The 17,502-nt window shown below is 33.0% G+C and overlaps 4 protein-coding genes across 7 annotated transcripts; all 4 read right to left on the bottom strand.

The window, feature by feature from the left end:
* Nucleotides 1-795: 795 nt before the first annotated feature.
* LOC8284305 (probable glutathione S-transferase) lies at nucleotides 796-2,072 on the bottom strand. The gene is made up of 2 exons (XM_002524001.4): nucleotides 1,444-2,072; nucleotides 796-1,323 (listed from the first exon to the last, which is right to left on the bottom strand). Exons 1-2 carry the CDS (start codon nucleotides 1,759-1,761, stop codon nucleotides 952-954), a joined length of 690 nt encoding a protein of 229 aa, XP_002524047.2. The 5' UTR covers nucleotides 1,762-2,072; the 3' UTR covers nucleotides 796-951.
* A 686-nt stretch (nucleotides 2,073-2,758) lies between these two features.
* LOC8284306 (probable glutathione S-transferase) lies at nucleotides 2,759-4,286 on the bottom strand. The gene is made up of 2 exons (XM_002524002.4): nucleotides 3,902-4,286; nucleotides 2,759-3,314 (listed from the first exon to the last, which is right to left on the bottom strand). The coding sequence occupies exons 1-2, from the start codon at nucleotides 4,217-4,219 to the stop codon at nucleotides 2,943-2,945; spliced, it is 690 nt and encodes a 229-aa protein (XP_002524048.1). The 5' UTR covers nucleotides 4,220-4,286; the 3' UTR covers nucleotides 2,759-2,942.
* Nucleotides 4,287-6,999: 2,713 nt separating this feature from the next.
* Nucleotides 7,000-9,889, bottom strand: LOC8284308 (putative uncharacterized protein DDB_G0268364). Its single transcript, XM_015722251.3, has 2 exons — nucleotides 9,283-9,889; nucleotides 7,000-7,994 (listed from the first exon to the last, which is right to left on the bottom strand). The coding sequence occupies exons 1-2, from the start codon at nucleotides 9,816-9,818 to the stop codon at nucleotides 7,355-7,357; spliced, it is 1,176 nt and encodes a 391-aa protein (XP_015577737.2). The 5' UTR covers nucleotides 9,819-9,889; the 3' UTR covers nucleotides 7,000-7,354.
* Nucleotides 9,890-11,229: 1,340 nt separating this feature from the next.
* LOC8284309 lies at nucleotides 11,230-15,848 on the bottom strand. 4 transcript variants are annotated; one of them, XM_048369925.1, is made up of 5 exons: nucleotides 15,598-15,846; nucleotides 15,341-15,372; nucleotides 13,055-13,292; nucleotides 12,868-12,972; nucleotides 11,230-12,278 (listed from the first exon to the last, which is right to left on the bottom strand). In XM_048369925.1, exons 3-5 carry the CDS (start codon nucleotides 13,236-13,238, stop codon nucleotides 11,539-11,541), a joined length of 1,029 nt encoding a protein of 342 aa, XP_048225882.1. In that variant the 5' UTR covers nucleotides 13,239-13,292; nucleotides 15,341-15,372; nucleotides 15,598-15,846; the 3' UTR covers nucleotides 11,230-11,538. The 4 variants fall into 4 exon arrangements, with proteins under 4 accessions (XP_048225882.1, XP_015577729.2, XP_015577730.2 ...); XM_015722243.3 differs by lacking the exon at nucleotides 15,341-15,372 and having other exon boundaries at nucleotides 13,070-13,292; nucleotides 15,598-15,848; XM_015722244.3 differs by lacking the exon at nucleotides 15,341-15,372 and having other exon boundaries at nucleotides 11,230-12,194.
* Nucleotides 15,849-17,502: the final 1,654 nt, after the last annotated feature.

Raw genomic sequence — 17,502 nt, 5'->3', positions numbered from 1 at the left:
TGTGGAATTAATTGTAAATAAATTAAATTCTAACATAATAGGTAAAATTTTCAAATAAATTTCATATTAGTAAGTTAATATATTTTATATTTGCTGCATTTGTGTCTTGACTATTCCTAGTAAGGACCAAAATAAACATTTAAAGGTAAAGCTTAAGGAGTTTTCTTATGTGATTATTAGAAAAAAATATCGACACCCGGCACTATATAGTATGCATGTGTATAACATTAAATTTTTAAATCGTCTTAACCATGATTTTATTAATATATAATGTATCATTAAAAAAACCTGCTTTTTAAAAAATTATTTAACTTTTGGGCATTCCATCTTTAAATTTTTATTTGTGTTTGAAAAAGCCCATAACCGTTAATTTTAATAAATATCTAGTTCAAAAGTCCTTAATGTTGACAAAAAAGAAGTCCAAGTCTTAATGCTGACAAAAATAATAGTTTAGGGACTTCTTGAGACGCAATAAAAAGCTTAAAAACCCAATACGGAAAAGTAGGAAGTTGAGATACTCCCTGTAAGTTTTACCAAAAGCAGTATACTTCCACGATTGAGAAAAAAGAAAAAAAAAAGAGACAAAGAAAAGCAAAAGCTATATCTAGTGATGCTCGGATGATCAAGTATTATAAAAAATTTTAATGCAATTGTATATATAAGGTTCGAATTCAATATCTTAGTTAAATTAAAAAAGATTTTTATTATTTCATCTACACGCTTTGCTTCTATACAGTAAAAGCTATTTAAATCGAAAAATGTCAACTTGGATTAACTCGAAAGAAATACAATAAATTTAAGATAGGCTAAATCAAGCAGATATAAAACATTCTCAACAAATTAAAATAAAACAAAAAAGCAAAAGTACAAGAATTTGCATGCCGAATGACATGCATTATTTATCTTGAAAGTAATAGAACTCAACAATACACAAAACAGTAGTGACTTTTATTATTTTCCGGCTGCTGAAGCTAATATGTCGCTGCGAAATTGCTTAAAGAACTCCACCAACTTGTCATGTTCAGGCAAAGCTTCTCTGATGACAGGTACCTCTGTAAAATTCTGTATCCATTTTTCAAGTAGAGGAAATTCTTCAGGATCATAAATTTCGACATCAACACTTCCCTTAACAGCTGCTACCCATCTGGGGATATACCCCATGGCTACATCAACGAACCCAACTGTGTCCCCCATAAAAAATTTATTGCCCCTTGCCTTGAGCTCTCCTTCAATCACTTGTAGAGCTTCTTTTGCCTTCTCAACTCCCCTCTGCTTTTCCTCTTCTTCAGTACTGCGGAGAACTCCCCTTAATGCTTCCGTAAGCTATTTCATTAATTGATCAACAAATTAGCACTTGATTAATTTATGTTATTATCATGTGCTTGACAAGTAGAAGTGATTATATAAATGTATATAAACTGAAAAGTTGATAGATATATGTACCTTGTTGTCTACAAAGTAAGCCCAGAAGCGTGCCATGGCCCTCTCATAAGGATCCTCAGGTAAAATAGGGTTGTGTTTCCAAGTTTCATCAATGTATTCAACGATGATAAGAGATTCAGAAATGGGTTTTCCATTATGAACAAGAACAGGGATTTTCTTATAGACAGGATTATACTTGAGAAGCTCAGGGCTCTTGTTGGTTAAACTCTCTACTACAGCTTCATATGGAATTCCCTTTAGCTTCAGTGCCACTTCTACCCTGAAAACAAATGGACTGAACCAACCTCCCAATACTTTCACTTCCTCTTGCCCTGCCATTTCATTTAAGACCCCTTTTCTTTTTCTCTCTTTCCTTCTTTCTTTAATTTGCTTCGACAGTGGTGATAACAAGGAGAAGTGTGGTTTGAGTTTCTTTTGTTAGTTTGAAGAAGGAAAAGGATTGGTATATGTACACCTTATCACAACAACATATTATAATTCCAATTAAAATAATGAAGAGATGGGCCCTAAAACATGCGGTTCTAGTTCTAGAACTGACTTGTATGGTATTTACAAAATTTCCAATCTGAGAGGTATATAAACTCCAAAAATCAGCTACAAGAGTGAAAAGCAATCAAACGAAGTCTGAGAGAAATGCAGACCAATTGTGGTTGTGCAGCAAGTCTAGAGAGTTGCATGCATATCCCCATCAAATTTAATGTATGCCATTAATTACTTAGAAAGCAGCCATGCCCTAGTCGTATACGACTAAGGGAGGCAATGTTGACTTGGAACACTCCGCAGTTCTAGAAGTTGCTTATCATTTTCCTTTCACAATCCAGAGGGGCAGATAGATTGTCCTCCTTCCATCTTTATCATCAATTTCTATATTTTTTTAAAATTAATAATTATATTCATAGTCATTTAATATTTTTACTCAATTTTAATTTAGTCATTAAATTTTATATCTATTTTAATTCAATAATTTAATTTATTAAGTCATTTTGTGAATAAAAAATTGATAATATTGTAATATGGAACACTTTAGTATTAAAAACTTGGTTAATGTCTTCACTTTATACACTAAATCGATAAATAACTGATATATATTTATTAGTTTTAAATAATGAAATTTATGTCAATCATTTATATCAAATGTAAAATACTCATAATGTATGTCAATTTTCTGCTAATTATAGTGCATGTGGTGCATATGTCAAGCATACCTGTAAAGAATAATCAGGCATCATAACGATTTATTTAACATTAAATTTGGCTTTCATGCTACTACCAACCATACATATAGAAGTTGCATGTCAATTATATATCCAGAAAATAACGAAACTCGAGAATTATTGTCAATTTATGATGGAAATAGCCCATGTATCCAAGTACAACACAAAATTTCTTTTAAAAAAATTACATAATTATTCGACTAGAAAAATAGACAAATTTAACAGTTATTAATGAGCTCCCAATATTTTCTCAGAAAAAAAAAAGAAAAAGAAGAACAGAAATGTTTATTTTCCAGCTGCTGAAGCTAATTTATAGCTGAGAAGTTGCTTAAAGTGTGCAATCAAGTCGTCTTGTTGAGGCAAAGTTTCTTTGATAACAGGCACCTGTGTAAAATTGTGCATCCATTCGTCAAGTATAGGAAATTTCTCAGGATCATGGATTTTGACATCAACAGTTCCCTCGACAGCTCCTACCCAGTTAGGGATCCAACCCAAGGCTACATCAATAAATCCAATTGTGTCACCCCCAAAGAATTTCTTGCCTCTTGCCTTGAGCTCTCCTTCAATCACCTGCAAAGCTTCTTTTGCCTTCTCCACTTCCTTCTGCTTTTGCTCTTCTTCAGTACTACCGATAATTCCCTTTAATGCTTCCATAAGCTATTTCATAATCATATATATTTATTATCATCATGTGCTTGACATATGTACAAGTGAATTACTTGGGTGCTAAATAAATGCTACCCTTTAATCGATGGGAAACATTGCTGCACTATGCCATCTCTTCATGAATCTATCAGTTATTGTTTGAAATTTGGAATTGACATTATTCTAAAATTTTTATCTTATTCCTTCAAGATGTAAGATCCAAAACTAAGATCCAAACTCTTCTCGTCTTTGAGTTTGCTAAAAAAAGTAACTAATACTAGAAAGAAGGAAAAGAAATTGAAGACTTCATTTACCTATGTCAAATTCTCCAATAACTATTTAAGATGAGATATTATATATCACATCAAAATCACATAACCTCATCTCTTTTTCTTCTTTCTTTTTCTAATAAGCCATAGATTGATTTATATTAACTATAAGAATAGGGAAACAGATTGCGGTGAGAGCGAACTAAACCAGGCCAAAAGACCTTTCTCAGACACCCCAAATAACTCCCATCATCACAGGAATGATATATATGCAAATAAAGAAGGAATATATCTGTATAACTAAAAGAAAAGGGAGATAGATATATGTACCTTGTTGTCTACAAAGTAACCCCAGAAGCGTGCCATGGCCCTCTCATAAGGATCCTGAGGTAAAATCGGGTTGTCTTTCCAAGTTTCATCAATGTATTCAACGATGATAAGAGATTCAGAAATGGGTTTTCCATTATGAACAAGAACAGGGATTTTCCTGTAGATAGGATTATACTTGAGAAGCTCAGGGCTCTTGTTGGCCAAATTCTCCACTACAGCTTCATATTGAATTCCCTTTAGCTTCAATGCTACTTCTACCCTGAAAACAAATGGACTGGACCAACCTCCCAACACCTTCACTTCCTCTTGCCCTGCCATTTCTTTTAAGACTTCTCGTCTCTTTTTGGCTTCTGTACTGCTGATAATGAAGAGAAGTGTGGTTTGATTTTCTTATATAAATAGACTCGTGAATGAATTGGCTTATTAATTAACTCAGCTTGCTTATTTAGACCAAAGCCTTCTTTTTTATTTTCCTTGTTCAACAAAGTAAATCGAAAGTTCTACGCGATTGCGTTCTCATTGTCTGTGTGTCATGTTCAATTTGTACAAATAAGACCTATAGCCGCCGTGATTTGAATGTTCATCGGAGTGGAACAGAACAAAAGAGAAATAGGACAGATACTAAGTTTAATTTTTTTTTTATTCCTTAAAAACAAAAAGTTTCATTCTTAAAAATACTCTTATTACATTTTATAATATTTTTGAGACCGTCAAGTCCTGTCTTTTTTTAAATAAATAAATAAATTATTAGAAACACAACAGACTGAGTAGCCATTTCTTTAATTACTCTCAAAATGGTGATAAAGTTTTATCAAATATTAAATAAATTATAGATAAAAAGACTTAAAATTTGAGATTTCTTCAATTTATCAGATCATCAAGAATATTTAATTCACTCGGGCGACAAAACATTATGAGTTTTAGATGGAGCAAAGATTTTGACAATTAATAATTAGATTTTGATAGCCAATAAAAGATGTGTGAATTAGGAATTAGGATAGTGCCTCCTTTGACTGGATGGATCTTTTAATTATTAGTGGCATAATTGAAATAATACATATGGGTGGAATTGAGGTTAAGCAAAAGCAATGCAAAGAGGTGGATTCAGAAAATGAAAATAAAAAAACATGTGATAAATAATAAATCTTTCTTCGGGTTCGAGTTCTTTAATTAAAAGCAACTTGTGTTTATTGTTATAATAATCGACTATCCATTATGTAAACATAATTAAAGCACCAAATTATTTCACTAACTAATTAATTTCATCTGCCCATATTAGATTCTGATGAAACACAATAACCCATGTATTCAAATACAACAAATTGTTCATTCTCTAATAAAATCACAACACTTTGCATGTCAAATGACATGCATTATTTATCTAAAAATTAACAAAATTTGAGAGTTACGTTTGAGCCGACCGTACACAAACCACCGAAGATACTTCCTTTATTTCATTATAATTGTTAATTTCTTAAATAAAAAATTATAATTATCAGTCACTTTTATATATTCAATACCACATTATTTTTTTTCTATTTTTTCTTTATATTAAAATAAGTATTAATAAATTTTAAAATATTTATAAAAAGATAAAATAATTTAATTTAATTTGTCTTGTTGAGGCAAAGTTTCTTTGATAACAGTTACCTGTGTAAAGTTCTGCATCCATTTATAAAGTAGAGGAAATTCTTCAGGATCATGGATTTTGACACCAATAGTCCCTTCAACAGCTCCAACCCATGGCCACATCAACAAACACAATTTTTGTGTCACCCCCAAAAAATGTATTGCCTCTTGCCTTGAGCTCTACCTTGTGCTTCCATTTCTTTTAAGACTATTTTTCCCCTTCTCTCATAATGGAAATGAGAGAACTGCAAGTTTCACTTGGCATATATCTATATATTTGATGGAGTCTCCTTAATATCAGTTTCAGGACGAGACTTCTACATTCGATGAAGTTTCCTTATCGTGATGCCTCTTTAAGTTTGTGGAATTAGAAATGACACCAATCTTGGGTTATCAGCAAGCTGATCCAGAAAATAGGTAGCTGGCCTTTTTGAATTTTTGTTTTGCACAAAGTGAAAATCAGTAGCAAAATGTAGGTGCCAATGTTGGGATGTCTCGGAAACAAGAATTTACAAATCCATCGGAGAAAGAAATCATCTCAATACGAAGGTTGTTTTTCCAAGTGTCACCAATGTCTTCAGCGGATTCACAAATGAGTTTTTCCACTACGAACGAACATATAATATTTTCTGTAGACAGGATTATACTTGAGAATATCAGGGCTGTTTTTGGCCACCGCATTTTCATATGGAATCCCCATTTGCTGCAGCCTCAATTCCACCCTGAAAACCAAATGGATTATACCAACCTCCCAACTAACATCTTCTCTTCCCCTTCTCCACCCATTACTTCCAAGGCCTCTTTTCAAGTTCTCTCTTGTTTGGTTTCTACAATATTAATCATTTTACTAACTAATCAATTCATTTGGCTTAAATGGACTTAAGCCTCTATGGGAATCGGATCAGATCATTATTTTTTACTACCTGCATATATTATGCACCATTATTTTATAGTATTAGAAAAAACAAAGAATAAAAATCATGCAAAATGTGGATGAAAATCAAATATACAGAGGTAAACCCTGTAAAAAAAAAAAAATCAAATAATTGTTTATAAAAATTGCATTGTATAACTTTAAATAATTGTAATTCCCAATTAAGTGCAATATTTAACATGCAGATTTATCAGGTGTAGGGAGTAAGGCACTAAAATCGCAAGTTCCCAATGTTTCAGCAGCATCGAGATCTCATGCAAAGAATTGTCAACAAGGCACCAAGGTTCAAGCCTACTAATCTCAACCCATGTTATTAAAAATTTCAGATGGCTTATCTATCACTGGAATATGAGATGCAATTAGGAAGGGAGAAGGAAAACGGCCCATCTTCCTTTCTTGATAACACTACAGTAAATATGTCCCTCCGCCTACATCTTATTTGCCACTTCAAACTCGGGTGTGACAATTCATGGATAATCAAAAGATGAACAAAAGAGATTTTTAACAAAAACAAAAATAGATCACCACAGTAGGGTCAGATAACCAAATCTGCAAGTTAGATCATCATTTTTGGTATTTAGAAATTCATGAGATCCTTCAGCACCATACTTAAATTAGTAGAAGGCGCCAGGTTTTCAGGCACTCTAGAAAATGTACAGAAGGCATTTCAATAGTTCTCCAGCTAGGAGGAAATGAGGAATCTGCCATGAGATGCATTCTACTAGCCTATAGAAATTATAGCAATATACTTCAAAGCCGCCTTTTATTTCATGTTTCATAAATTACAGTGTGCAAGAAAATCAGCAAGTCGATGAAATTGCCATACCATAAGATAGGGAAGACCCATAATCTTCCATGGTCATCTCTTCCTGCTGATAAGTCTTCATGAGTCATCTGGTATTCAGATCAAATTCCCCAACTTCGCGCCACTCACCTTGGCCACCAGTATCTCCATTTTCAGTCTCTTCATCATTTAAAAAATCTTCAGAAGGTTCTCTCTCATCTCTCTGTGCATTGTTTCCCCCCCAGCCATTCATCATCTGTTCAGGGGTTACACTATGTTCCTGATCTCCTATGTCATGACCAATAGGAACATTGTTGCCTTGAGACCCAAGTGCACTTGCTCGTATTGGTGCTCGAGCCATCATTTCAGCATGAGCATGTGATTCTGCACGAGCTTGCTCTGCCTGAACCATGGCTGCCATTCTCAACTGAGCCTCCCGACCAGCCTTCTCCCTGGCATCCATTTCTGTTTTCAACTCCAACATAAGCCGTTTCTCCTCCTGGAGAAGCATCTGCTCAATCATCAATCTCTCCTCAGACCGGAATTCACCCAAAGCTCTCTTCCGGGTTATTATGTTGAAGGCCAGGGCCTGTTTCTCAAATGTACCAGTGAATTCAGCAACTTTGGCTGCAATGTTGTGATCCCACTGCTGAGAGCGAGATGGCATCTGACCTGTTGTGTCGGAGTCAAGAATTCTATCATCCTCTTCTGCTTCATAGTCTGCTACTACATGGTAAGGCAGTAACCTGCATCAATAATACAAGAGGTTGAGGACTGCAAAATGCATGCTAGAAATAAATACAACTGCTACTACCATGAATAACATTTTAAAGAGATGGTATTCAAGAGTAAGGACAAATAAAATAGCAAATTCTAGTTCAGATAAGTGAATCGCACTAAAAAATAATAGATGCAACAAAAACAAAGATATCACAAAACAACTTCAAATATTCAGGTGGGTATCACATTAAGATTTTTCTTTTTGAAGAAGGTTATCAAAATTGAGTTTTGTTTGCGTTTGCTGACTCACAATTGTTTAAGTTTTAGGGAATAATACTTACTTTCTTTCTACACTAGATTGTGTGGATTGACTCCACTATAACTGAGTATGCTGGATTGGTTTTAACATGATAGCTTCCTAGTAATAAGCTGGAGCTCAGATAAGGCAGTCAATTGTTTGTTAGAAGTGGATTATTGGACAGGAACCATAGTGAATATAATGCTTAGTCTGTTATGAATTGCCAACAAAATAAGGGGTAAAATTCTAAAAAATAAAGTGCATAAGAAATGCCTAAAATGCATATAAACTAAATGGCTAACCAATATACATAATATAGTTTAAGAAGCAACAAAGAAAATTATAACTGAATTTATTCGCCATCTAAGATGTAAGTGGAATTCATTGACTAAATAAGAGGTCATCTCTATCCTACAGAAAAGAGTGGGATATAATTGCCTGACAGGTCATCTCAATCGATAATGAGGGAGTAATAACAATATCAGTAGGCATGGCATGTTGGGTACAAGATTTTACAATGTGAAAAGATAAGGTATAAAAAGAATTCTTAAGTTACAAACTGAAAGCAATAGTTAAGAAGGGCCAAAAAAAGAGAACTCATGAAAAAGGAGTTGTCACTTCTCAACCACAACTTAGAATTGCAACATAGAATCATGAGTTAGAGATTCCTGTAGAAGCTTCAAACAGATAGTGATAAATCAGGCGTCACCAAATTCTGAGGAACATTAATCATCAGAAGAAATAAAAGTTCCCATATACCATATGATCAAGATATCAGATAAAAGCATAAACAAGTAGTGTTCATGCTCGCCACATAAAATGTCTAAAAAACTTTCAAGAAAATGCCACAACTAAAAGAAAACATCAAATTGTTACAATGCATCAAAATTATCTCAATCTCATTTTGCATCATCTAAAGCCCAAACAAAAGAATGCAACAAATTACACTGGAACTCAAAAAAAATCCCAATTGTAGAAATTTCTCGGCAACAAAAGTGAAAATGAAAAGGTTAAACCTTTCACAAGCATCTTCAAGAGAAGAAAATGGACGTTTGATATCTGGATGGCAGACTCGCCAAGCATCCTGATAAGCCATCTGGAGCTCCACCTGATTAATTGGGGGTCGGATCCCCTTCTGTTGTTGTTGCTGTTGCTGATGCTGCTGCTGCTGCTGAGAATGTTGCACTTGCTGCGCATTTTGCCCTAAATTGGATCCTTGCTGCTGCTGCTGCTGCTGCTGATGGTGATGCAAATTGGGATTAGGATTATTAGGGTTAGGGTTAGGGTTAGGGTTCTGCTGCGGAAGATTGAGTTGGCGATGGAGACCTGGAGGATGGAGGTGTGCGTCAATGTTGGATGGGAATCGTGAAATCGCGGCTGATTGTTGTTGTTGATGTTGCTGATGCTGCTGCTGCTGTTGTTTTTGTGCTTGTTGTGCTTGCTGTGCTTGCTGTGCTTGCTTCAATTGTTGAAGCAAGAGAAGCTGTTGCTGGTGCTGCGCATGTTGCTGCTGCTGCTGCTGTAATAGCAATTGCTGCTGTTGTTGATCCATTTCTCTCTCTGCAATCTTTTTCCTTCTTGTATAATAAATCTCTTGGATTTTATGCCATTTTATGAATTCTGAATAGTTACTCAAGGGAAAAAGGGTCTAATACCCCCTTGTACTTGTCTCAAGGAATCAAATAAACCCAATTTCAACTTTCTCAATAAATTAACCCATAATTTCTATTTTTAGGTCAAATAACTCTACATTTTAATTGTATAAAGCTTGTGAATTATACACACTTAACTAATAAATGTGGCAGTGTTGGCTGGTGTGGAAAAATATTTTTTGTTTTATCTTTTAGTTATATACTATTTAATAAGTAAAATAATGTTAGAGCCCATGGAGCAGGTGTTAACGGTATAGTTTGGTTAATGCTTTTGTTGACGGTATGGTTTAGTTAACGTTTTTATTTCTATTAGAAAGTTTTAGTTAATATGTTTATTCCACATTTTAAGTTTGATTTTTTCGGTCTCTATCTTTATAAATGTTTTTATATATAAAAAAAAAATATCTTTTGAAGTTTAAATTTAAAACGGATAACTTTATATATTTTTAAAAATAAGTCGTAAAAATTGTTTATAAAAGATTTTGTAAAAAAATAAAATCAATCTAATAAAATCATAAAATATTCTAAATTTACTATTTTAATGCCTAACAATAATTTCATAAAAAGCCATGAAATAATTATCATATTATATAATCAGTGGTCCATTAGACATCTAATAAGTAAATAAAAGAATAATCATTCGGCTTTGGATGAGTAAATATAATGATGCCATGTGTTTGAAACACCAATGCATTTATTTTTCCATTGTCCTTTTGCCCAACGTGTTTGGCGATCCTTCTCCTTGGGTTTAATTGGAACTTATCAAACTGCTGGGAGAAATTAAAACAAGACATACAGGCGGAATGGAGATGATAGTTTTCAGGCTTTGGCGTCTGTGGAAGGCTAGAAATGACGTCATTTTTCAACAAGAAGGAGAGCTCTGAATCATCTCCTTGGCTGGCCAGACAAGAATTTTGAATTTCGTTCAGTCTGCTCCGACTCCAACTCAGAATTCCTACTCTTGAGCATGTTCCACCGGAAGGATGTGTTATAATCAATTTCGGCCCGAATTGCTATAGATTGCTCTGGTTTTCAGCTCAGGCTTCAACTGGTCCTGACTTTGACTTTCTCTGCCCGGCTTTACATTGGATTTAAGTCAGCTCCCTCTCATTCTGGAAAGTTTAGCTCTACGTGACTGTACGGGTTGATGATTGTTCCAAATTGCTCACAAGGAAACAGTTTTGCATTTCAAAGGTTGAAAAAGAAAAAAAAAATCCTTGGTATTAGGATTGACCAAAACAGAGTAAACATCAAAATAATGCACCTCCTAGCAATCAAGCTGAGCAACTCACTCTTAAAAGGAGACAAAAATAAAAATAAAAAAATCAAAGAAAGCAATATACTAGGGAAAACTTTTTCAGATTTCTAAAAGAAGCAAAACCTTTCCAAGCCACATATCAGCCATTCACCTGCCCCTTTCAATCTCTACCTCTTTCTCTAATCCCCCAACATGCACACTTAAAGCAAGCACAGGAAATGCACCAAACGTTCCAAACTAGATCAAAGATACAATGGAAAGAAAGGAGAAAGAAAAAAACTTCTCCCAAATTTGGAACCTTGAATCAAAGAACAGGAACAAGAAACACAAGCAAAGAATGCACATGACCTAATTAACTATGCCTACAAAATATTTGGGAGCTGAGAATCCAATCTTTGCTGCAATTCTTTAATCTTCATTGCCAGCTCTGCCTTCTGCTCCTTGTAGCTCTGCAACAAGAATTCCTTTCCCTCTATTACTTCCTTCAAATCTCCTACTTCTCTCTTTAGCATCTCAATCCTCTCCCCATCTCCCTTTCCCTTTTCAGACAGCTCAAAACTACCATCTCCGTCCATATACCCATTTGCATGACCATTTCTAACCTCAGATGGCCATATAGGGACTGTAGGGGGCTTTTCATTGGGGGCCACATGTTTTACGCAGTGATCAGCAATTGCCTTCCTGAGCCGCTGGATTTCTCTCTCAGAATCAAACATATCTCTGTTAGCTGCATCAAGTTGCGATTGCAAATTCATAGAATGAGTCAGCTGAGCATTGAGCGAGCTCTGCAATTCCAGAATCTGATCCTGCATCTCCATTATCATGTCGTCTCTTCTCTTCAATTGCTGCCTCAGCTTCTGTATTACTTCTCGCTTGCTGAAGATGTCGGAACCAGATTCTGAGACACACGGTGAGTCAGAGCAATTTGAATGGTGGAATGGCTTTGGAGGCAACTCAAGTCGATCAGGAGATGATACCCACATAATACCATTCTCCTTGGTAAATTCTGGGCCAGGAACTGTCACCAAAGGAAGAGGAACATCAGATTCAGACAGCATCTGGTCACTGGGCTGGTGCTTCAAATCTCCAATACCTTCATTCCCTGTTTCAAACTCTAACTCACTTACTAAAAGAAAGATGTAGGGCAGGGGGTTGTGGATGAACGTTGACAATGGTATATAACATATACATAAAGAAAGTAAAGACTCGAGAAATAATGTGATACATATGTGTGCATGTTTTCTAATTTAAATCATTTTTGTCAAAAAAAAAAAGCCTTCATCCGCACATGGTTTCCCGTGCACTGCTGCAAAAACAGAGAAGAAAAAAGGAGAAAGGGGTGCATGGAAGACAAATAACATACCATTACATGCAATGTCGATCCAGTAATGATCCGCAAAAAATTAAGGGAGAAAAAAAACAATCCTTTTTGGATTGATCTACTTGGATGTAGAATAGTAAAGTATGGTTTCTAACTTTCCATAACCTAATAACAACTTTAACCCATGCAGGGGCCTTCTTCCCAACACAAAAGAAGAAACATCATGCATATAGCCAGTTATCACAATGAGCAACCTTATCATATATTTCCAGCAGCAAGATGATAAAAGGAGAACAAACAAATGCTTGAAACAAAGTTTTCAACTACTTTCTTTTCATTCATGAAATTTAAAATAAAAAGATCATCATACCAGATATGCAGTTGTAACAACCATCGTCATCTTGTGTAAAAGAAAATGTGTTTGAATGCATATGGCAACCACCTGTCCTCCTTCTGTCAGATGATTTCTCATTCCCTGAATTGTATGTATAAACATCAGAACTTAAGGTCATGTTTATATCTAAGATAAGTTGCCGACACTAGAAATTGTACAAGACCTTTCATAATATTACTAGAATTTGCCTGTTGCTTTGTATCCAGTGTCTGCTTCAGCTTGTAACCAAGACGAATTGACAACGTACTTAACAAGGCACCACCAGCAATAATAATCCAATTCGGTCCCTCACCCTGAAAAGTTTTCCCCTTCTGACCTCTTGGGATTCCATTAGTTCGAGATGTCATTTTAATAGCGAGTGCAAAACTTGGGTGAAACTTGCTGAATCATCCAAACATGACCTATACCAACAATGAACCAAAATGTTATGAGAATTCTTTTGTAGTAGATGCATATGGAAGTGAAAATATTTGTGAAGATGCAGATGTATAAATATAAAAGCCATACATACAAATGGCAGACTGACTGTCAAAGGCAAAGTATCAGTTTTCAAGTAGCCATAGTCTTTAATCAAGCTAAAACCAATATCATTAATTGTATAACAGAGCTTATCAGCACATCATTCTAACATTCCCACACTATAATCTGGACAGTTAGAATATAAAGTAGAAAAATAAGCATAGGATCTTTTTCTCATCCATTTAGGGAAATACGAACATATAGTCACATTTACACAGGCCATTCTAACATTCCCACACTATATTATAGATAGTTAGAATAAGGAGTGAAAAATAAGCATAGGATCTTTTGCTCATCCATTTAGAGACATGTGTATATATCAATAGCAGAATTTTGCTCATCAGCATTTTTCAGATGTTTATAACCAGAATTTTCAATAGCAGCCATAACATCAATGTTAAGAAGACTTTTAATCAATTTCTTGCCATGCCCACTGCTTTAACAGCTGAATCCAATCCAAAAGAGTGTATATGTATATTGATTAAGAAGAGAGTAAGACATGCCTAAAACCATTCCTTCCACAAATAGACCCATTACAGGAACCCCCTATTCTCACACCTCTTTTGTCATAAATCACCAATATATAACCATGGAAAATCCTACACTTCTCTAGAAGGGAAAAAAAGAAAAGCAAAAAAAACCTTGAATGATGTTTTGCTTCATAAATCTTCCCACCAGCTAATGGCAATCTAACATCAAAATTCAACACCAAAGGTAGTCAAAGTGCAAGGTGCAGTAAAAGCGATAAGTCCTTTTATCGCCTGAGGCACTAAGTGCAAAAGAAGCACTCGCATGAGCAAAGCGAGGCGCAACTTTCTAAAACAATTTAACCTTAATGTTGTTTGACATTTCAAGGTAATAACAATTTTATATCTTCATGAAAACATTTCTAAGATAATCAAGAATGCTTTAGCACATAATAAGAAAAGAGAATAAAGATAACTATTTGAAGCTAATTAGTTAGGAAGCAGACTAGAAAAACTTAATGTGCAGAATAGGAATCATATTGTTATTAAAATCTAACTAAATTAAAATTCCTATTAGTTAGTAATTAAATTAAAATCACATTCATATACATTAGTAGTAGACAATTTCAATAAATCAATTTTTAAATAATTCGAATTAGTTAATCATAGAAAAAGTAAATCAGGTAATAAATAAAATTCAAGTAATTTAGTTAAAGCTATCTGTTATATAATAGAGAAGAAAGGAAAGGAAAAGCAAAGAAAGTTTGTAAAAATTATCCTCATTAGATAAGTAACTAATTTGATAGTTTTAATAAAATTAGAGTTCTTGCTTGACTATAAAATAAGTAAATGATCTAGTAGAGTTTTAAACAGAATAACCTTTTGGCCCCTTTTTAAAGAGGCACAGGCTTTTAATGCCTCTCGCTTCATGAAAGGCGCTCTTTAAGCACAAAAAGCGAGCGCCTAGCAAAAGGGCCTTGCCTGGAATGTATAAACTAGGACTCTTTATCGCCTCGCTAGGGCGCCCAAGTGCTTTTGACTACACTGTTCACCGCTGCTTAACTACCATCCCTAGACATTAATATAAGGTATTCACCCAATACCTCATATTATCCATTGAACTCGCAAAATGTACACGCGAGAGTGAATATACAAATCATAATTTTTTACATTCTTTTGTTTCATTCCTCTGCCATAATTAAAGGAGCTATATCTCATCAAACTTGCAGTAACAAAAGCCTCCACACCTTATCCATTACAATAGCTAACATAATTAACTGATAAAATATATTTCGCAATTTCTCATACATTAGAAACTTAACAGATAGAGCATAACTATTGACAGAAAAATGCTAATAAAGCTCCAATTTGGGTAAAATCACATTGTACGTAAATTTATTCAACTCTCGACAGCCTCCTTTAAAGAACAATAAATGAACTAAGAGAGAGTTGCGAAAAAGCACCTCAAATCCGCATTATACTCTAGAATGGCACACTGAAACAGTACCAAACTGCTCTCACAATCGAACCAAATAAATTTAAAATAAGAAAGAGAAAAAAAAAAAAAAACAGAAGCATAACTGTAGTAATGCAAAAACTTCGGATCAAAAACCGATAATCAGAAACATCTTCTTATCACATAATCAACAATCGATATAAACAAAGATATGTTAGTCGAATTAAAAAAAATTATTGAAAAAAAAAAAGAAGAAGCACAAACCTCATTCAACGAATTAGGGCTTTTGACAACTGCCGCTTTAATTATGGCTTATAATTTAATTCCGAATCATAATCTTGGCGCTCTCTCTCAATCCACCAAAATCTCACCTTCTAAAGACCTACACACACTAATTACTCTACCTGAGAGTTTTTTTTTTTTTTTTTCCTTTGAAATTGCGGCTTTTGGACGATAAAATGATTTTCTTTTTCTTTTTCTTTTTCTCCCGAGGACGGCTACTTTTTAGGAGGGATTTATTTGCAATTTTGCATAAGTATTTCTGTTTCTCTGTTGCTTTTGCCAGATCAGCTGCCCGCGTGGCCCTTTAGTCTAGTGAAATTTAGAACCGAAATCTTTTTCTTTTTTCTTTTTCCTGTTAATCTTTTGGTACATGCAGAAATTCTTTTTGTGTAAATACTGTTTTACTGGGGAATCAGGGCCTGCATTAAAAAATATAGAAATTATTTAGTCATTTATTTATATAATATAGCGCTATTATTATTTTAATATAAAATTAGATTTGTTAATAAAAAATTAATATTTAATATTATATAATATTTTAAAAATATAAATATATTTTAATTTTTTAATATTTTAATATTTATTAATGCAATAAAATTAATATTATTTTAAATAATTTATTAATTGATTGATATTATACAAATTAATATTATCAAATATAATTTAAAATTTAAAATTATAATATAAGTAAAAATTAAGTTTTTAATTTTTGGTGACTACTATAAAAAAATTTAAAATTAAAACGTTTATCTAATTAATTTATTGCTTAATATAATATTAAAATATAATTAATGTATTATTTTAGGATTATTAATTATTATTTTACTACAAATATAATTTATTAATTAAAAATTTATAAAAATTTATAAAATATATATACATATTAAAATAAAAAATTTATATATTAAAAATATAAACGTCAAAAATTATATTTCAAATATATATAAATATATATATATTAAGATTGTAAAATATTAAGAGTAGATTAAGATATATTAATTTTTAAATCAAAAGTCATAGCTAAGAGAATTTTCGACATATTGTTAGAATTTCATCTAAAAAATTCATTAGAATAATAATTTATTCTGGAGATACAATATATTTCTTATTTTTTTATGCAATTATAAAATTAAAAAAATAATTAATATGTTTGAAATAATTAAATACTCATGAAATACCATTTTTTATTCGTTCTATTTCACCATATTTGTGACCGAAAATTGTTATAAGGATTAACTAAGAACTAAATCCAAACATGCAATTGAATATAAAAAAAAACTTAATATTTTGATTATGTAAAATCATAACTCAAAACATGTATTAAAAAATGGAGAATTTCAATAAATTACTCTGTAGTTTAATATATTTTTATTTTAAAATTTATAGTTTATTTTTTTTTCATTTTGGTGCCTTGTGAATATAAACGATCAAATTGCATAACACCATTAGCAAGTGCTGACATGACAATTAGAAGAACAATAACTATTACGTGCCACATTAGAATCTACTAAAGTAAAAAAAATAATAATAATAATCACAAACCCTAAAATAAAAATAGTTTAAACCATAAGATAGTTTAATGAAATTTTTTCTAAAAGAATTTACTGCATATTTTATTTATAATCCTTACATACAACTATTTATATATTTATTTGAACCTAAGAGTTTCAATATCTTACAACTTTAGAATCTCATCACCTAAATCACTTCTTAAGGATTTTTTGTTTGTTTGTTTTGGATTTACTCTTATCTTCTCGTGCCTAAAATAGGGATATTCTAGATGCTCAATTTCATCCATTTGAAGTGAATACCATTCTGTCTATCCTAAACCCTAGGTTTATATACTAATAGCTACTGATGTTCTTCTTTGACTGAGATGGAAATTTG

The sequence above is a fragment of the Ricinus communis genome, chromosome 10, assembly GCF_019578655.1.
Source record: "Ricinus communis isolate WT05 ecotype wild-type chromosome 10, ASM1957865v1, whole genome shotgun sequence".
In the NCBI taxonomy this organism is placed as follows: domain Eukaryota; kingdom Viridiplantae; phylum Streptophyta; class Magnoliopsida; order Malpighiales; family Euphorbiaceae; genus Ricinus; species Ricinus communis.
Note: the sequence above shows the minus strand (reverse complement) of the source record. Positions and strands in the feature narration are given on the sequence as shown.